At 42.7% G+C, this 21,880-nt stretch overlaps 1 protein-coding gene and 1 non-coding gene across 2 annotated transcripts; one reads left to right on the plus strand and one right to left on the minus strand.

The window, feature by feature from the left end:
- The first annotated feature begins 8,756 nt into the window (after window positions 1-8,756).
- Window positions 8,757-8,873, plus strand: LOC121780483. The gene has a single exon (XR_006046027.1). It is a non-coding gene; the product is annotated as a U5 spliceosomal RNA (small nuclear RNA).
- Window positions 8,874-10,849: 1,976 nt separating this feature from the next.
- LOC121778623 (bidirectional sugar transporter SWEET1-like) lies at window positions 10,850-12,703 on the minus strand. Its single transcript, XM_042176008.1, has 6 exons — window positions 12,515-12,703; window positions 12,378-12,414; window positions 12,090-12,185; window positions 11,463-11,742; window positions 11,263-11,382; window positions 10,850-11,176 (listed from the first exon to the last, which is right to left on the minus strand). Exons 1-6 carry the CDS (start codon window positions 12,549-12,551, stop codon window positions 11,015-11,017), a joined length of 732 nt encoding a protein of 243 aa, XP_042031942.1. The 5' UTR covers window positions 12,552-12,703; the 3' UTR covers window positions 10,850-11,014.
- Window positions 12,704-21,880: the final 9,177 nt, after the last annotated feature.

The following is a 21,880-nucleotide window of genomic DNA, read 5'->3' on the forward strand; positions in this document are numbered from 1 at the left end:
AAATTCCAGTTTTATACTCAATATCAAAGTCATATCCCATCAACTTAGCAATCCAAACTTGCTGCGCGGGAGTAACAATCTTCTGATATAGCAAATGCTTCAAGCTCCGGTGATCGGTTCGCACCACAAACTTCCTTCCCAGTAGATAAGGTCGCCAATGCTGAACGGCTAAAGCGAGGCCCATCATTTCCCGTTCATACGCCGATTTTGTCAAGGTACGATCAGCCAAAGATTTGCTGAAATAGGCAATCGGTCGACGCTCCTGCATTAGTACCGCCCCTATGCCCGTTCCGGAAGCATCGCATTCGATAACAAAGGGGCGATCAAATTGGGGCAATGCCAACACCGGTACCTCCGTAAGAGCCCTCTTTAAGCGACAGAAGCCCTCTTCCGCTTTAACAGTCCACTCAAAGCCTTTGGGAGCGTCTTTCTTTAATAACATCGTTAATGGCCTCGCAATTAAGCCATACTCCCTGACAAAACGGCGGTAGTACCCAGTCAAACCCAAGAATCCTCGTACCTCGCGTATACTCGAAGGTCTCGGCCACTCTAGCACAGCCTTAATTTTATCCGGATCCATTGCTACTCCATCCTTCGAAATTATGTGACCCAAGTATTCGACTTGCCGACAACCAAATGTACACTTCTTGTGATTTGCCAAAAACTGATTTTCTTGTAAAATCCAAAGCACAGTTTCCAAGTGCACTCGATGCTGCTCCCACGAACGGCTGTAGATGAGTATGTCGTCGAAGAAAACTAACACAAACTTACGCAAATAGGGCCTGAACATGTCATTCATAGTGGATTGGAAAGTCGCCGGTGCATTCGTGAGGCCGAAGGGCATGACCAAGAATTCATAGTGACCACTGTGAGTTCGGAATGCGGTTTTGGGTACGTCCTCGGATGCAACTCGGATTTGGTGATATCCGGATCGAAGATCAATTTTGGAGAAAACGACCGCCCCAGCCAGCTCGTCAAGCATCTCTTGAATCACCGGAATGGGGTATTTATCCGGTACCGTCACCTTATTTAATTCTCGATAATCGACACAAAATCGCCAACTCCCGTCTTTCTTTTTAACCAACAATACTGGGCTTGAGAAGGCGCTCGAACTCGGTCTTATAATCCCTGCCAATAACATGTCCTTCACCAATCGTTCAATCTCGTCCTTCTGGTGATGCCCATAACGATACGGTCGCACAGAAACTGGTCGAGTACCATCTTCCAAGGTAATGCGATGGTCTGTCACTCGCTCAGGTGGTAAGGATTTCGGATCCCCAAATACTTCGTGAAATTGTTGCAGCACTTCTTGTACCCCTTCTTGCTCGTGTATTTCAGCGTCCCCCTTTTCTTCTAGTACTATCGCCCATACTTGTGCATCGCGAGAGTTGATTAATGATTTTAGTCCGATAGGTCCCCGGCACAATTGAGGATCGCCCCGCAGCTTGATGCAGCGACCTTCCTTTTCGAACTTCATTATCATTTTGTCGTAGTAGTGCTTCACCTCTCCCAAGGTCGAAAGCCATGTCATACCCAAGATCATATCTACACCACCTAGCGGAAACACAAAACAATCTAATAGGAACTGACATCCCGCCAATGTTACCTCAATTTTCCGGCATGCCCCCTCCGCTTCTTGGCGTAAACCGTTTCCCAAGAGAACGCCGAATCGCTCCTCTCGATCGGGCTGTAGTTGCAGCCGGTCCACGAGTGCCCTTGATATAAAATTGTGGCTTGCTCCGCTATCTATAAGAACTATGATAGTGTGTTCTCCCAACTTTGCATGCAGGCGCATAGTCCGAGCGGTATCAATGCCCGCCATTGAATATAATGGCAACTCAACGTCTCCTTCGCCAGACTCTTCATGCTCCTCGTTCATCTCCTCAAGTCCCGTTGGCTGATAAAATTCATACTGCTGCAGGTCTATCTTCTCTCCTTCGGTGATCATTACTCGCAACTGTTTGAGGCTACACTCATGCCCCGGAGAATAAGGTTTTCGACACCGGAAGCACAACCCTTTAGCCTTTAATTCCGCCAATTCTTGCGAAGAGATCCTCGTAAAACGAGGTCGTTGTGGATGCTGCATCGCTTCACTGGCCCTTGACATAGAAGATTTCTCACCCGGACGTGAGTTACTACTAGTGAAATTCTGACTTGGCCTTCCTATCGAGTCAGTCCAAGCCATTGAACCGCTTCGACTCCAGCCGCTTTTCCTTGGCGTCGAATTATTCCAATTCAAACTTGTACGTCCTCCCCCCTGGATTGCCAAATTATCTTCTACATCACGTGCTAATTCCATTGCCGATTCCAGTTCAGTCGGCCTGAATAGGCGTAGGAATCCTCGTATTGGATCCTTAAGACCCTTCATGAAGTAGCCGAGATAATGAGCGTCGGTTAAGCCCGGTACTTGACTTGAGAGTTGAACAAACAAATTGACGTAATCCTCGACTCCCTTAATTTGTTTAATATCAGCCAATCTCTCAAATGCGTCCCCTTGGAAACGAGTATCGAACCGAGAAACCAATGCTTCCGAAAATTCCTTCCATGTGAGGGAGGGCTTACGAGAACGCAGCCAAGTCATCCAATACAAAGCCGGTCCCTCCATTGCCACCACCGCCGCTGCAACTCGGAATTCCGTCGCAGTTCCAGTTATCTCGAACTGTTGGTTGGCACGGGCTAGCCAACCGATGGGGTCCATTCCGTCGAACGACGGCAATTGCAAACCCCCTTTGTTCTTCCCCTGGTCGGGTTTCTCGCCCGTGTCGCTACCTTCCTCTGATTTGTTACCATCGTCGTTGTTGGACCCTCCTCCGCCGGAGTGAGATTCCGACTTAGTTTTGACGGCGACCGATAATTCGGTGAGGGTAGCAGTAATTATCTCCAGACTTTCTTTCATCGCTCTCTGATCTTCTCGAATCCCTTGCTGCTCTTTTTCCAACGCTTCCATCCTTTCCGTTTGCGATCTCGTCATTTTCAAGTGAGGACGGGATCCGGCAGGTCGGACCAATTGTTAAAAACAGAATTGAAAGGAAAACAATTGTAGAAATTCTTTATTCAATCGGCAGTGCCGCCCAAGCCCCAGGCTTTTCCTTGATACAATATATATCCTTTTCAATCATAATCTCCTAAACTATTAATAGGGAAATAATCATAATAACCGACTTTCCCCCCCAACAGGCGCATCATAACCGCCCCTTATTCTATTTACAAGATACACACTCCTATTTACAAAATACACACTATTTACAATATTTATACTAATTACACAGCCCACGAATGTAGACTCAATCCCGATCCTCACGCTTCTTCCTCCTTTGATACACTATCAAGGGCTTTCCCTGGTTGTCACCCTTTCGCTTCATATCATCATGATATCCTCTTTGTACAACCAGAGCCTGTGCCGGAAGATTGTCTTGATCCTAGATGGAAGTGGTTTAAAGGTTGCCTGGGGGCGTTGGATGGGGCGCATATAAATGTACTTGTCGACAATGAAGATAAGGGCCGATACAGGAACAAAAAGCGGGAAATTACTACAAATAATTTAGTGACGTGTGATCGAAATTTGAGATTTGGTTACATCCTAGTTGGTTGGGAGGGATCAGCCAGCGACTCAAGGGTTCTCCGAGATGCGGTCATCAGGGTCCATGGCTTGAAAGTACCAAAAGGTGATAGTGATCGTGCATACATTTTTCTTTACTGTAATCTTTTGCGCGTGCCCATCAAAATATGGCTATTGTTTGAAGTTGTTTCTCTTTGGTTTAATTTCTAGGGAACTACTACTTGTGCCTCAGCATGCTCAGGAAATGTTCAACCTTAGGCACGCTAAAGCCCGCAATACTATTGAACGTGCAGTTACTGTACTTAAGATGAGATGGGGTATATTACGTAGCCATGTTTTCTTCCCAATCCAGGTTCAAACTGGGCTCATCATGGCATCTATTTATTTACATAATTTCATTCGTGCCGAGATGGATGTTGATCCTATTGAGCAACAATTGGGAGTTGAGCCATAGGAACGTGATAACGAGGAAGCACATGGTGACATTCCATTTGTTGATGCAATAGACCCTTCACTGGACTGGAATCGGAAGAGAGATGAATTGGCAAAAGCAATGTGGCTTCATGTATGCTTTGTCTTCTTATTTATGTTTCAGTAACAGCTTAAGTTCTATTGTTCTGAACTTGTTTTTATTGTTTCCTTTATGCAGGGACATGTACGCGAGGTGTGACAGTTTGGACCTTGTCCCCGAGACGAGGGAAGATGCTGGTTCTGTGTGTTCTTGTTTTGTATGTTGTGACTTTTGTGGGCAAATGGTGAGCCCCTTTTGATGGTACTAGGATTTCTAACGTAAATAGGAGTAGTAGTTAAGGAGTGCTCATTTTGTTGAAGTAGTGAACTGAAGGATTGTGTTCATTTTGTTGAAATATTTCTACAACAGTATGTTTACTATGCATTTCTACAAACACTCTTAATGCATGGGTATAGTTTGGCCAATTTCGTGCTCAATGATAGTTTTAGATGGAGTGTTTGGCTAAGTTTAATAGCTCTTTAACTTAGTACTATTGTTTAAGAAAAATCTAAAAATGTAGCAAAATAAGTTCTTAAACAACGCATAAGTTTAAAAAATAAGCTCCAATTCGCTTATAAAACATCTTATAAGAATTTTGGGACTTTTACAAGTGTTTGACAATATAACCTCCCCAACCCAACTTATTTATTTTTTCATATGTCCCGTATTAATGTTTCTTAGTTTCAATCAAATTATTTATTTTTTCATTATCTTTTAAGAAATTATCAATTTACAAAAAACATTGTATTATGGCTTATTAGTTTTACGTATTCTTTTCTAATTATCTCTCTCCTAGTTATAATTTTTCTCTCAAATTCATAATTTCCTCTCCACCTTATAAGTTCAATTATTCAAATATTTTGACAATTTATATCTTATGAATTTTTTTTATTTATAAACTCTCTAAAACTAAAAAATAAGTTTCCAAATACCCTAAAAATTTATAGTATTTCATATGCTCGTTTAAGAAATTTTGATGTCTGGAATTTTTTATTAGATTTGTCGACACATGGGCTGAACTATGCAGTAATGATTACAACTAAAACGTGCTCGATAACAATAGGCCAAACTGGGCCCAATTTTCTATAGCTTTTTAGGAGAGTCGTTCTATTGTTTTTTCATGGAAAATTTGGAGGGTATTTTGAGTAATTGGAGTAGTTTTTTTGTCTCACTTAATATTGCTTCTAAAAGTGACGGATACAAATTTGTAGCATGAAGTAAACGGAGGAGAAAGGAGAGTTTGTTAACTTGAATAAGGTGAGGATTATCCACGCTTATATATTAGATGGATTTTCATTCAGTCGACATAGGACAAAATTTAGACATTTAACACGTCTCCGCACATGTGGGCCGAAATGACATATCGGACTTCCATCATGTGGGTAAACAAGACAAGAGATAAGAACCATCATCGATGTGAGCCGGAATGAACATCATTCTTCCACTCTTGAGTTAGATAAGAGACAAAAAGAAATTCATCATCGACTTGGTCCGCTCTGATACCATATTAGGTCACTCATCCTCCTTAAAAGGCCTCATAAGTGGTGGAAATTATTCACATTTATATAAATTAGATAGAATTTTCACTGAATCGATGTGAGACAAGATTTGGACATTTAACATATAGCATCGGTTGAAATTGTCAAGTTTATCCATAACTATAACAACCTTTTAGCACTAAATTTGTGAAATTGTCAAGTTTATCCATAACTATAACAACCTTTTAGCACTAAATTTGTTTAAGATATTATCAATGAAGAAAACTATGAACTCTTCGTTTTACTGTGTCCCTTTCATTTTCCATAATGAAGTCACGGCATTTTGGGCATTATCTCTCATGCTACCAAATTTAGCATAACTTTTGACATATTTCAACGAAATGACGGTTGTGTGTCAAATATAATGTAGCAAACTAACGTTGTATCATTGTGCATTCTCGTGGCATCTTTCTATCTCTCAATTATAAAAAATACCAAAAATATTAAATTATATTTCAGTAATACTAAACAATGAACAAAAAAATATTGTTAAACACAAATCTTGAGTTTTAATAACATTAAATATGAAAACAAGTCTACATTTAATAATAAGTTTATATATCAAATAAAAAGCCAATATTTTTATCAAAATATTTTAAACACATCAAAATAAAAGTTATAAACCTAGAGCATGATTTGCTTGCTTCTATGAATTTGCAAGTAAAAGGAAAACAAAACATAAAAAATGGAATGAAAGAGTATGGAAAATCAATACTTTATAAAAAAAAACTCAAAATTCGATTTGGTCGGTTCACGATTAAAACCATCGATATTTGTCAGTTTATAGTGATTCAATATTAAAACGATTGTATGTTCAACCCAGACCCGACAATAGGCCAATTTGCGATCGAACGAGTCAAACCGGCCACTCTCGATCCGATTTTTAAAACCTTAGATATAACTTTAACCTCAATTAGTAGATATAAACATATTTATTTTTTAAAAAACTGGATATAGATCATTTAAAAAACGAGTTGAGAAATGAACTACACAATAGAATTGGTGGGTGGTAACATAAGCAAGAAAGATGCGTGTTTGTCTGCTTCGAGTCCACAATTTCACCTCTTTTAGTAAAGAGTCTGTCTCAATTTATGTGAAAGTGACACATTCCTAAACTTAGAGCATCCACAACCGTACTCTTGCCAGCGGCACGGTTGTGGGCCCGGGCGGTACTATTCATGCCTGCTCTCTGGCAAGAGCACAACACCCACAACTGTGCTCTTCCGCAAGGACGAGCACAATTAATTTAAAATTCAATTAAAAAATAACATTTCCATAATATTAAAATTCATTTAAAAACCACAATAAATATTACAAATGACAAATAAAATTAAACATTACATAATTAAAATCCTAAAAATGAAAAATTACATAATTAAAATCCTAAAAATTAAAAAAACCACTACTCGTTGCCGAATTTCGCCCACATGTGGTTGATTAGGTCTTCTTGTAATTGATTGTGGATTCGAGTATCGCGCATTGTGTGTCTTGTCTCGATCCTCTGGCCAACCGTCGTATGCTCGCCTCGGCGTGGGGGAGACCTCGCTGTTGAGCTTCCGGCTTCGTCCTCGTCGTAGAAGCTAGCTGCCCTCGGCCCTTCGTCGGCTATAATCATGTTGTGTAATATAATACACGTGAACATGATGTCGGCGATATTATTCACGTACCACAGCCGAGCCGGGGCATTCAAAATGTTGAATCGAGCTTGAAGGACCCCGAAGGCTCTTTCGACGTCCTTCCGCGCTGACTCTTGACGCTGCGCAAAAAAGAACCCGTCTCGGGTCGTGCGGGTTGTGGAGCGTCTTCACGAACGTCGACCACCTTGGGTAGATACCATCGGCGAGATAGTAACCCATGCGGTATGTATTTCCGTTGATGGTGAAGTCGATCGCCGGTGCTACACCATTCATCACATCATTGAAGAGTGGTGAAGAATAGAGCACGTTCAAGTCGTTGTTGGATCCGGCAACGCCGAAATATGCATGCCAAATCCATAGGCGATAGTCGGCGACCGCCTCAAGGATAAGTGTTGGGCCGCCGCCTTTGTGACCGCTTAAGTGTTGCCCCCTCCAAGAAGTCGGGCAATTCTTCCACCTCCAATGCATGCAGTCAATGCTGCCAAGCATTCCGGGAAAGCCATGGACTGATTCGTGAAGACGAAGCAACCGTTGGCAATCATCGGTGGTGGGTGCCCGAAGGAATTCATCCCCAAAAGCAGAACGAACGCCCTCGCAAAAATTCTTTAAACAAAGGATTCCAGTGGACTCACCGATATGCAAATACTCGTCGAAGATGTCGGCCGTTTGCCCAGTAGCGAGTTGTCGAATGGCACACGTACACTTCTGCAACGCCGTGATACTTTGCCGGCCGGCTGCATCTACACCTGTTTGAAAGTATTCAACACGTGCGGACAATGTGTTGACAATTCGCATGAACAAGCGCTTTGACATGCGAAAACGGCGCCTGAAGTAATCTGCCGGAAACCGCGGATGGTCGGCAAAGTAGTCGGCAACGAGCCTTTCGTGGGCTTCCTCCCGGTCACGATGGATGTAGCGGCGATTTGATCTAGTGCGTTGAGGAGGATGAGCGGGGGTATTCGCCGCGACATATGCTTCGTAAACGGCACGATGTTTTTCGTAGTATTCTTGTTCTTCGCGCTCCGCTTCCGCCATGAGATGAGTGAAATCCATTTGATGTTTTGAGTGAATGTTGAATGTGTTGATAGTTTGTATAAGAATTATGAATGAGAGATGAATGAGAGATGAATTGATGTGATAAATGAGTGATGAATGTGTGTATTTATAGATGATTTTGGGAAAAAAAAATAAAAAAAAATCAAAAAAATTCAGAAAAAATGGGAAAAACGGCCATATTTTTGGGATTTGGAAAATATTTTTTTTATTTTTAGCATTATTTATAATTAAATACCGATTTTTAAAAATAAAAATAAAAAATGTTTAAACACAACGGCTATGCCGTTGACGAATGGGAGCGCGCCACACATGTGCGTCCGCTGGCACGGACGTGCTCGATACATCGAGCAGCGCCGTGCCAGCGGCGCGAGCGCAGCGGCGCGGACGGCGGTGGCGACGGACGCCACCGCTGCGCATGCTCTTATGCTCCTCAATCTTCAATCCTGAATGTACGCAGCTGCGCGTCGAGCACATAGCGAACTATTCTTTCGCCTTTTACTAAAGAATACCGTGTGCTCATTACAATTCAAGCAGCTGGAGGGTGTTTTGTTTATAATAATCTTCAATCTTGAATGTAGGCCCCTATATGCAATTAAGGCATTCTCCATATACTATCCATTGGACTACTATACCGCCTCGTTTATTCATGCATATCTAATACGCATATGAGATACTATAAACCAAAATTTAGTAAAATTTCATAAAGTAATTGAGATGTTTTTTAATTAATATTTTCTATATCTTATAATTCATAATAAGACTCAATAATTAAATTTTTAGTATGACAAATGTGATAGGAGAGAGTCGTGTTTTGGATGGTACCGACATAGAGACCGCCAATACTGGATATTATCAAGCTTAATATGAATGCTTGGGGACGGGGTGAGCTTTTGGTGGAGGTCTGTCTTGTGATGTTTTCTGAGAATGGAGGTCGGGCTTTGTGGCTAATATTGGGGTTTTGTTTCATATAATATGCTGAAATTTGATGCATATTTTATGGGCTTCAGCAAGCCAAGGAGTTAGGATTTTGTAAGTTAGTCGGTGGAAAATGATAGCTTGTGTGTTTCTATGATCATGAAGCAGTATGATGTCTCTCTTCATTGTCGCTCCATAGTTCATAAAGTGTCGGCTACTTCAAGATTTGAATAATAGTGATTCATCATATGCATAGAGAGGTAAAAATTTTTCATTGATTTTTTGTTGCATTTTTGTTACGGACTCAATTCCCACATCGGTTGTGAGAACAACTGATGTGGGGTATATATACTTAATGTGCTCTCTCTCCTAATAGACTAGTCTTTTAGGATGAGTTCTCCTATTTGGTCTGTATCAATTGGTGCTTTCATTGAGAGCCCAAACCACTCGGAGTGGTGGCCAGGCAATGAACTCGCTGTGACCAACGGGTGCGTTTGGGGCCGCTCGGAGTGGTGACCCACGGAGTGGTGCCCGGGCAAAGAATCCGTCGTGACCAACGTAACCGTGACCAACGAGAACTCGGAGTGGTGGCCTGACAAAGAACCAGCCGTGACCAACGAGGACGTTGGCCCTTAAAGAAGGGTCGAATGTTACGGACTCAATTCCCACATCGGTTGTGAGAACAACTGATGTGGGATATATAGACTAAATGTGCTCTCTCTCCTAATAGGCTAGTATTTTGGGATGAGTTCTCCTATTTAGTGAGTCATGCCATAGGGCGGTGGTTGGTCGTACAGCTGGGGTCGGTCGGGTGGATGAGGTTCGGGTTGCAACGGAGGGAGCATTGCTGCTACCCTGTGCTCATGCTCAACCAATCGGGACTCGAGTCGGGCGAACCTAGCTAGAATATGCTCCAACGTTGCTGCCGTTGAATTCAATTGCAAGCCTTCGGATGATTGCGATATCTCCGACCATGAATGAAGATTGACTTCGACCATGAGTTCGACAATGAAAGCACCAATTGTTAAGGAAGAAGTTCCTCAACGATAGAATTCGCGTCGAACGTTGCGGGATCTTTGCCCGTCGATCAATCCGGCGTAGAAATTTAGGGTTCGTGCATGATGAAAAGGAAAAGTTAGGTGAAAATATTTTATTTCTTGAATGATGGAAAGGAATAACAAAGTCCCTATTTATAATGCTAAATACCCTAACTTAGAGAATAAGAAACTAATTATATAGGAAAGATATACAAATCAATGAAAAGGAAAAGTTAGGTGAAAATATTTTATTTCTTGAATGGTGGAAAGGAATGACAAAGTCCCTATTTATAATGCTAAATACCCTAACTTAGAGAATAAGAAACTAATTATATGGGAACGATATGCAAATCAATAACTAACTAAATAATAGGATAGAGGAAATATTTATAGAGATATTCTCGTATCAATTTTGCTTATAGTTTTCACATAGTTCATGGTTTAGTATCACACCCGCTGGAGCTCGGTAGTTGCTTGATCAATGACAAATAATGTATTTCTTATATTCGTTAGTTGATTTATCTTGACTTTTTAGCAGCTTTCTTTTATCAAAAATAAATACTATCTCAATAATTAACTCAAACCCTAACAAATCAAGTATGGAAGGTAGAACCAAAACCAATTAAGCAAACCAATGGCCAAGTTGTTAGGCTCTCATACACCAATATGCAAGCTGAAAATGATAAAAGACTGTCAAATTTTGGCATAGCTAAACATGATAGTACCAAAGCCTTTAACAGTGGTATGGTATGTTTACAATCCTAGACTTGCTCATGTGCTGGACTTGGTTTCTGTTGATGGGGTTTGGCCTTCTGCTTCTCCATCTCCACCGACTCCTCCCCGCCCGCCCCTTTGTTCTTCCGGTATATCGCATACAGGATCAGCTGCACAGCCCCCAATCCGCTCCCAAAACCGTTCGGAACCTTGTTCCACACATTGCTTAATTAGATAATTTTTTTTTTGATTTGAATGCAATTCAATGTAAATTTATTATACTATATAAACTCACAGCAACAAAAGGGTCTTTCCCAAGAAGGCCAAAGATGAACCAAGAAGTGCCACACAAGAACACAAACAAGGACAAGAAGAATGGCATGAACTCTACACTCTTTGTCTTGATCACCAACCTCTGCATTTTTTCCATCATATGTCAAAAAACATTATTAATTGAGTATGGAAAGAGAGAGAGAGAGAGGGTGGGGAGCTCACAATGATTGTTAGAGGTGAGCCATACATGATGATGGAGAAGACAGTGGCAGCAATGCCACAGAAGAGCTTCCTGGCATTGCCATGGAGGGCGAGGAGGGAAACGAGAACAACCATGGCGAAGACCGTGAGCACTAGAGTGAACAGCCCCAGAATCTTGGTTTTCTCCTTCTTTGGAGCAAACAATATGAAGATCAACACATATACTATTTCAATCACTGCCCCCGTCCCGTTTATGGTCGACACGAGCAGGTTGTTAGGCGACACGAAGGGCATGCCGTACCTATTCATTCATATCAAATATTTCATTTCAACACAAACAAACCATATGATATCAAACCATCCACAAACAATATATCATCAAACTATCAAAATCTACCAAAAACAGAGGAATAGCCCTAGAATTTTGGTTTTCTCCTTTTTTTTTGGGTGCAAACAAGATGAAGATCATCACACAAAAGGCATGCCACACCTATTCAATCATTACTTTTATCAAATAAATCAATCATTTCATCACTATTGAGCCTCATTTCATGCAATCTTATCAAACTATCCACAAACAACATATCATCAAATACTCAACATTTAGCAAAAACAGAAGAAATAGTTTGAGAAATCCTAAGAAATTACCAAGCAGAAAGCAAGCAATTGAGCAGAGTCATGACATAGGGAACTCCAGAAAACTGCTCAGTAGACCTCTTCTTCACAATCCTCTTGAAGGTAATCCTATCAACATAGTTAAAACACACAAAAACAGAGAGAGTTAGCTGCAAACATTCAGCCATTTTCAGTGTTAATCCAATCCAAGAAAGAAACCATCATTTTCTGCTAAAACATGCTCAAGAAGAAAGAAATCAAAGAGAAACAAATACACAAAACAAAAACAAAATTGTGATGTGGAAAGAGAGGAAAACTCACAATGGAGCCAAGAAAAGAAACAGAGCAAAGGCATTTCCTGCATTATCATAAAACAACAACAATTAAATCCTCAAAAAATCAGAATTCAAGGAAATAAAATCATGACATAAAGAGGGCAAGATAATGGCAAGACCCACCAAAAATTCCCACCACAAAGTGCACAACATCCCCCATTTTTCTGAAAAAATAAAATCAAGAACGGATTTTTCCTCCCTTCTTTGCTGTGTTTACTTGTGAAGAACAATTGGTGTGTGAGTGCGAGTGAACTCTACAGCATATATATAAACTGTAAACACATACGTACATGTATATATAAATGAGAAAGCAAGAAGTGAGGGAGAAGTTGGTTTTGTGTAACAGAAAAAAAAGAATTTACAGCTTTCCACTAAAAATCTTTTTATCCAAATATTTTCTGCTGATTTTTGAGTCACGGGTGATGGGGTGCGTACTAAACAAGCCCAACAGCAATGACGGCCCATCAGCCCAAAGCCCAAGGAAGAGTATGAGTTCGGCCCAAAGCCCAAGGAAGAGTATGAGTTCGGCATTACCAAAGAGTTCGGCCTCAGCCTACAGCTCGGTAAAAGCCAACCAATCAAGCTCTGCTCTCAGGACGGCATCAAGCTCTACTCTCAGACCGGCAACCAAAGCAGTTCGGTCTCAGTATTCGACCGAACATCAAGCTCTACTCTCAGATCGGCAACCAAAGCAGTTCGGTCTCAGTATTCGACCGAACAAGGAGTTAGTGGACCCATACTGGATTTCCACAACTTCCAACACACCCACTACCACGTGGTGTCAGCTCAGGCCACGATCGTAGGCCATGACCTACGCTACATGCAGGACCTCCATGACCTCCACGACATCCACAACCATCATTAGTGGTGATGCAAGCCACGATCTTAGTTCAATGTATAAATAGAACTTAGATCAGATAGAAAAAGGTTAAGCTCTCTAGAGATAAAATACCATATAGCAAGTCTGTGTTGTAAGCTGTAATCCCAGATCAAGCAATACAATCTTGCCCTCCCTTCTTCCCGTGGACGTAGATTTACTTCAGTAAATCGAACCACGTAAATTCTCTGTGTCGTGATCTGCATTTTCATTCTCTACCAGCATTTACAAACACCAAAAATTCGCCGATTCATCACTGGCGCCGTCTGTGGGAAACAGAGAACCAAATTTGTGATAAAGCGAATTTTTGACCCTTTTTCCACCCCAAAAAAAAAAAATGCATACCAGATCACACACTACCCGTAATACCGTTCGTGAAAACCATGAGGAAGCTAGTCCAGCCCGCAGGTCCGGAAAACAGCCTCGGGAGACATCTACTTCCAGTTTTCACGATGAAGGAACAAGCCGCTCAAAAGGTCCACACACCGAGTCTTCCCAGCAGCCTGATTTGAATGAGGCTGTCAAGCTGTTCTTGGCTGAGAAGCAGGATGAGTTCTTAGCCTTCCTGCAAAAGAGCCAACAGCCGAAGACGAAAACGGTAGATTCTCCTTCCTCGTCCAGACATGAAAGTCACTACCGCAGTAGTACCGTGTCTTCCAGGAAGAAGAATCCTCAACCCCGACATGTTCCTGTTCCTCCTCGGTACCGGAATCACAGGAGACCTCGATCTCCTCCATACCGAAGAGATGTCGGGTTCGCCATGTACGGAGCATTGAAGACTCCGTTCTCGGACGATATCACCCGAACTTCCTTGCCACAGAACTACCGAACTCCGTCAATGACTTATGACGGACTCGTGGATCCTCATGATTTCTTGGGACGCTATCAATATAACATGGCGAACCAGGGTCTCAACGAGGTCCACATGTGCAAGCTGTTCCCCGAGCTGCTTATCGGGAACGCGAGAAGGAGGTTCTTTCAGAAAGCGGAAGCCCGGATCACTTCGGCTCACCTGCTTTCTATACGTCAAGGTCGCGACGAAAAGATCAGCGACTTCATGACGAGATTCCACAAGGAATGCCTACAAGTAGATGATCTCAACGATCTACTTGTCATTTCGGCATTCCAAAATGGAATCCTGCCCGGAGCTCTCTACAGAAAGCTCGTGGAATGCAGTCCGCAAACAGCTCAAGAGATGTGGGACATTGCGGACAAGTTTTCTCGTGCCGATGAGGCAGACCGTCGAAAACGGTCTTTAGACAGCTCATCTAGAGAAGACAAAAAGAAGCCCGATCATAGCGATCAGAGGCTTCCTCGCCGAACACCTTCCCCACCAAAGGAGGGATAGCGGTCATCCGAGGTGATCGAAAAAGAGCAAGTGTGTTCGCAAATTGCGCTTAAAAGTGCCGAGCAATCAGTTCGGCACCATCAAGCATAGCAATCACAGCAGCCGGAGTCAGAGGCAGGCGAAATGACCGAAGTCACACCGGAGCTGAACTCGATGGTGTACGGCACTGAAGCCGTGATTCCGGTTGAGATCGGCATACCCAGTCCCCGAACTCAAGTTCTCCTCAGAAATGAATGGTGACGGACTGAGAGCCGAACTAGATCTTGCCGAAGAAAGAAGAGAATTGGCCTGCATAAAAGCAGCCAAGTACAAGGAGCAAGTAGCCCGGTATTATAACCACAGGGTGAAAAAGCTGCAATTTCAAGTGGGAGATCTCGTCTTGAGAAACAACGAAGTAAGCCGAGCAGAAAAGCTGGGCGAACTCGAACCCACATGGGAAGGTCCATATCGGGTGTCAGAAGTCCTCGGCAATGGGTCTTACAAATTGACTCACGTGTCAGGAGCACAAGTACCCCGAACATGGTACGTTTCCAACCTCAAAAAGTTCCATTTGTAAGAGACAGTCCAGTCAGTCTTGAGTCTTGTTCGGTCAATGTGCTTTCTTTGGTTTGCTTGGTCTTTGTTTGTCTCTGTGCGTTTTGTCTGTGTGTTTTGTCTGTCTCTGTGCGTGTCGTCTCTTACAAATGGTACTGAGGTATCTTGTCCTTCGAAGGCTGATCCCCTTCTTAGAACATATACAAGCCAACGATTGTGAGTCAAAGCTTCTAAAGAGGATACAAGACCACAATTCAGCTTAAACAAGCAGTTCGTCTGAAACGAACTGCAATAAGCCAACGATTGTGAGTCAAAGCTTCTAAAGAGGATACAAGACCACAATTCAGCTTAAACAAGCAGTTCGTCTGAAACGAACTGCAATAAGCCAACGATTGTGAAGTCCAAGCTTCCAAGGAGGATACAAGACCACAATTCAGCTTAACAAGCACTTCGTCTGAAACGAACTGCAATAAGCCAACGATTGTGAGTCCAAGCTTCTCAGGAAGATACAAGACCACAATTCGGCTTAAGAAATAAGCACTTCGTCTGAAACGAACTGCAATAAGGGAAAGTCCGATCCACGCGATAAACCTCGCCGAATTAGGACGACCAAGTTCGGTCAAAGAAGTTTACCTCATAAGACCGAGGACGACCATGTCTAGTCAAAGAGGTTTACTGCATAAGACCACTTCGGTTAACTGGGAAAGTCCGATCCACGCGATAAAACTCGCCGAATTAGGACAAGGGAAAGTTCGATCCCGGCGACAAAAATCGCCAAATTAGAACACAAACCAAGTCCGGTCAAAGATGTTTATTTCATCAGACCAAAGACGAGTCCGGTCAAAGATGTTTATTTCATCAGACCAAAGACGAGTCCGGTCAAAGATGTTTATTTCATCAGACCAAAGACGAGTCCGGTCAAAGATGTTTATTTCATCAGACCAAAGACGAGTCCGGTCAAAGATGTTTATTTCATCAGACCAAAGACGAGTCCGGTCAAAGATGTTTATTTCATCAGACCAAAGACGAGTCCGGTCAAAGATGTTTATTTCATCAGACCAAAGACGAGTCCGGTCAAAGATGTTTATTTCATCAGACCAAAGACGAGTCCGGTCAAAGATGTTTATTTCATCAGACCAAGGACCAAGTCCGGTCAAAGAAGTTTACTTCATAAGACCAAGGACCAAGTCCGGTCAAAGAAGTTTACTTCATAAGACCGAGGACGAGTACGATGAAATTTTTTCGCTAAGCTGTAAATACAGTGTTAGAAGCGAAAACAAAATTTCATTTTTCAAATCTTGTTCGGCATACAACTCAGCTACCCTACAAAATGGCGTTACGCTATTACAAAGGACTATTCTACTGTCCAGGGTTGCTGAAGTTAAGCCACCTATCTGCAAAATCCTCTGGAAGCCGAGTTCGGTTGTTCCGAGCAGATGAAGAATAACCAGGTCGACGAGATGCTATCCTCGACCCAACACCTCTTCCGCGAGCCCCAGAAGCTCTAACCCCTCGGCGATGAAGAGTCTCTGCAATAAGCATCTGCTGATCTTGCTCGCTCATAGTCACAACTCCTCGGCGAATTTCAGTCCGTCCCTGTCTTGACGATTCCGGTTGCTCCTGAGCCCGTTCTCGTCTTGACGTTTCCGGCTGTTCCGGAGTTCGTTGTTGACTTGGAGTAGGATTTTGAACAAGGGAACCAGAGGCTTGATCTGGAGTGCGAGCATCTGTTGGCGGGAAATGCCTAAGGAATCTCTCGATTGCGGGACGCCGGGAAAGAATGATGTCGTACCGAGAAGCCCAGCGCCGTAATGATTTCACAACTTGTTGGCAAGCCGAGCTCTCCAGCGCATTGTTCCTCCGGAGTACATGATATTCCTCCCACAGTTCGTCAACTCGACTCTGAACATCTGATATGGTCACTCCCCCGCGCACACGGATGTAATCCTCGTACGCAGTCCTCTCAGCAATGGTCGTATTCAGCTCGGCCTCCAGATCCTTCTTATCGGACTCTAAGTCCTTATTATCGGCATCCAGCTTCACTAAACGAGCCAGAAGCTCGTCATTCTTCGTCTGATCGGCTATAGCTCTTTTCTCAGCTTCGTCTAAAGCCGAAGAGTACAGCCGTTTCCAGTGAAGTATCTCCATCTCCTTGAGTACAAAGCAGCTATATTAGTTCGGCAGCTGTACCGAGCAGATAGTAAAATACAACAGGAATAAAGGCGAGTACGAAAAGCTATACGAAGACAAGTGTAGAGAATTTTTCATTCACAAGGAAAATTTTTTACACTAGGAGGGCTTCAAGGCCATTTTACAAGGAAGAAACTAGACTAAGAGAAGGGAGACGAAATCATACTCCGCCAGCTTCGTCTCCGGCTCCTTGGTCTGGTTCAGCTTCTTTCTCCTGAGCTACCTCAGCCTCGGCCTCGCATCCTGCCGGCCTCGCCTCCGCCTCCTGATCGGCTTCCTTCTCCGGATGCCCGGCCCGCTCGACTTCGGCCTCCAACTCCAGCGGCTCGGCCTCACCCTCTCCGTTGTAAGTCGAAGCGGGTGAAACGGGTCCCACGGAGGCAAAGATAGCCTCCAGGTTCTCGTCCCGATCAGCTCGACAACTCCGGACTCGGTCTGCAGAAAGCAGGACCGAGGATGAAGCGAGCTCCTCAAGGAGCGGCAGATTCTGAAGCCGAGCCGCTATCTCTCGGCTATACAGAGGCAGCACGACGTCGGCCCCCTGCTCGCCCTTATCGGTAATTAGCCTTACCAGACTACCGACAAAGGCCGAAAACTGGCTGCTCAAAAAGAGTTTCTCCGTGTAAACACGGAGAGCCTCCCCTTGGGCAACCACGGCAGCAGCATCCCTCCGTTTCGTCTGCTCTCGCTGGATGACGAGCTGGTTTTTGGCAAACTGAGCTTCATCCTGGGCCGAAATCCTAGCAGCTCTGGCCTTCTCAAAGTTAGCCTCAGCCTGTTCGGCCCGATGACAAGCAGCCGCCAACTTCCTCTGCATCTCAGCATAGTCATTGGACGCTTTGGAGAGTTCGACGGCGACGAGCTTGGAGAGCATATCGTTCCTCTGAAAATGAATAAAGAAAAAAGTCAACAAAGGGGCCACAAAAAATACAGGAAAAAAGCAAGGCCAGAAAATCAAGAAGAGAATTCACCTCGGCGAAGTCCGTGGGCCATAAAAACGGCTCACAGATATGTTCCGAAGGAGGCGCCAAGACCACGTCTTTCTCTGGCGCTCTCGGGGGCTTCTGGGCCTTCCCCTTCCCCTTTGCCGAAGTCGACTCCGGCTTCTTCGGATCCGAAGAGGTTTTTTGCCTTTTCGGAGTCCTCTCGGCATCAGACGCCGAGCTGGTGGTTTTCGGCCTCTCCGGCTCCTTGGACTCCGAAGATTTGCGGCTAGCCTTATTCAGCATGTACACTGCCAAAAAGCAAGGAAACAAGGTTAGTTTTCGCTGCTAAAGCAGTAAAGCATAAAAAAGAAATCCTCACCCTCAGTTTCTTCGTCCGAAGACGAGATATTGAACACGAGGTCGCCCTTGACGAGCTCAGTTTCCGAGTATTGTTTCCTAATCATAGGAATCTTATTGAGCTCGCCCTCGAGCTCGGCCAACGGTTCTAACCGAGGATGAGGAATCACGGACTTCGGCCCTCTCCAGGGAAAGCCCGGAGCCGCTGTCCTATTATAAAAAAAGAAGCGATTTTGCCATTTCGGCCACTTGGTTTTGCAGAATGCCCTAAAAGGCTGTAAGGGGATCAAGTAAAACCAAGATCCTTTCCTTTTAAATTGGAAAAAATTAAGGATTGCCCGCAGAGACAGATCCTTATCTAGCCTACGGAGTTCGGCAGCAAAAGCCGACAAGTGCCTCCAAGAATTCGGAGTCACCTGACCTAAAGGGAGTTGAAAAAAATCAAGAAGCTCTACAAAAGGTGGGGGAAGAGGGAAACGAAGCCCGCATTCTAAGCAGGCTTCGTAAACGGTGGCATAACCCTCCGGCGGGTCGTTAGCCCTATGATCATCGTCGGGAACCACCGCCTTCCCCCCGGGAAGAAGATATTTTTCGTGTAGAGATATCACGGTGTCCTTACTCAAGACGCTGTGAAAGTATTCTACAGTTTTCTCTCCGGACTCTTTCCGGCTAGAAGACCCCTTGCCCCCTTTCCTACCGCTACCTAACTCGGAAGAAGAAGAAGAAGACATGGTTCTTACTCTTTGCAAAATCTGAAGAAATTCCGAAGAAATTCTTGAAAGCGGAAGGAAATTTTTACGCAAAGGAGATAGAGTGCAGAAGAAGCAGTCGCAAAAGTGCTTCAATGATGAAGAAAGGAGGTATTTATCAGGTTCGGCGAAGATTTCAAAATCGTCGCACCGTTTCGAATCCCACCTTTTCAGGATTCAACGGCCGGATTTTACTGTCGCATTTAATGCAGTCACGTGCAAGGCACGTCCCCTGACATCAGCCTCCCCCTTGCCTTTATCCAGAATGCCGAAGTGACTCACTTCGCCGAAGTGATTCACTTCGCCCTTCGGGGGGGGTAGTGATGGGGTGCGTACTAAACAAGCCCAACAGCAATGACGGCCCATCAGCCCAAAGCCCAAGGAAGAGTATGAGTTCGGCCCAAAGCCCAAGGAAGAGTATGAGTTCGGCATTACCAAAGAGTTCGGCCTCAGCCTACAGCTCGGTAAAAGCCAACCAATCAAGCTCTGCTCTCAGGACGGCATCAAGCTCTACTCTCAGACCGGCAACCAAAGCAGTTCGGTCTCAGTATTCGACCGAACATCAAGCTCTACTCTCAGATCGGCAACCAAAGCAGTTCGGTCTCAGTATTCGACCGAACAAGGAGTTAGTGGACCCATACTGGATTTCCACAACTTCCAACACACCCACTACCACGTGGTGTCAGCTCAGGCCACGATCGTAGGCCATGACCTACGCTACATGCAGGACCTCCATGACCTCCACGACATCCACAACCATCATTAGTGGTGATGCAAGCCACGATCTTAGTTCAATGTATAAATAGAACTTAGATCAGATAGAAAAAGGTTAAGCTCTCTAGAGATAAAATACCATATAGCAAGTCTGTGTTGTAAGCTGTAATCCCAGATCAAGCAATACAATCTTGCCCTCCCTTCTTCCCGTGGACGTAGATTTACTTCAGTAAATCGAACCACGTAAATTCTCTGTGTCGTGATCTGCATTTTCATTCTCTACCAGCATTTACAAACACCAAAAATTCGCCGATTCATCAACGGGTTTGACCAATACTTGTTTCTTTTATATTTTTATTAATTTCTGAAAATATTATAAAATTATTAGAGAGTCTAATTATTTTACTGCATTTTGTAATTTTTACTATATTGGGTAAGTTTATCTAACGGCGGTTAGTATACAGGCAGAGCCATATTTGTGCTCCATCCTGTCGATTCTGTTATCAGCTTTTGGGAGCAGCTACTTTATTTTATTCAATTTTAAATTTTTTTCATCTTGTACTACAACAATTTGAGTTTTAGATTTAATAGAGCTTATTTGTATGTTGGATATATGATTTTAGAGATTACAAAAATAATTACTATAACAATATGAGGATTTTCACAATTGAAACAAATCTAAGGAGCTAATTGCAGTTAATTTCCAAGGAGAAACGAGGAAAATTAGTTAAATCCATGAAATGAAATAAATTCATATGGTTTTCTCAATTTTTTTTTTCTTCATCCACGTCTGATCTCACAGTACTAGTATTATTTTATATATATAATGGGATGAAAGATTACATTTTTGCTGAATTTTTTCTATCCCATTTGTAAAATTTTCCTTATACTATTACATATCATGTAACCCTCTTCTAATATTGAACTAAAAGAATTGAAATCTTATTATTATTACTCCTATTTTAAATTTTTTGAGGAAATATAATTTTTTTTGAAGAATGATAGTTTGGGGAAATGAGAACATATCCACTCGGGAGTCCCAAAAAGAAAGAAGGTATCAGATACCAGTGTGTGTCGTAATAAACAACACACACAAATTTAGGTGCAATCATTTTGTATTCTAAATTGAAGAGATATGAAAATATTGTGAATTGATGGTTACTTTTTTTCTAACATGATATATTCATTACATGATACCCAACAGATTCTATTGGTAACAACCTTTATTCAAATGAAGTCTAATCAATGTTATAAAGATGGTATAGTACAACATTAGAAACTTCATTTTGCAACGAATTAATCACTTACTGCTATTTCTCTAGATAAAATTCTTGTAATTATGAGAAGGTGAAAACACTTGCGTATATATTCATTATCTAATGTTTAAAAGTGGTTTATTTATAAATATTTTGGTGGTTTTAATTGGGTTAAGTCGGGTTTTAATTGGGTTAAGTCGAATATACGAAGAATTGGAGTTGCACCACTAATTATTGTGTCTTTATTTATTCTATTGTGATATTCAATTATTAGTTGCTTGCTAGAGAAATGGTGCATGCACATCCATCGAAGTTAAGGTATATTGGCTACACTCTTGTCACATACATATATAAGTTGGTGATGATATTCTTCTTAGATTAGATGCCAATTCACATACGTAATAAGGCTAGGTGCATTTTATTTCTAATGAAATAGTACTTCCAAACTTCACCTATCTGTGAAAACATGCACTGTCACTTTCTATTTATAATTAAATATAGATAATTGTACAAGTACATAATATCCTTAGTACCAATG

The sequence above is a fragment of the Salvia splendens genome, chromosome 19 (genome assembly GCF_004379255.2).
Source record: "Salvia splendens isolate huo1 chromosome 19, SspV2, whole genome shotgun sequence".
Lineage (NCBI taxonomy): Eukaryota > Viridiplantae > Streptophyta > Magnoliopsida > Lamiales > Lamiaceae > Salvia > Salvia splendens.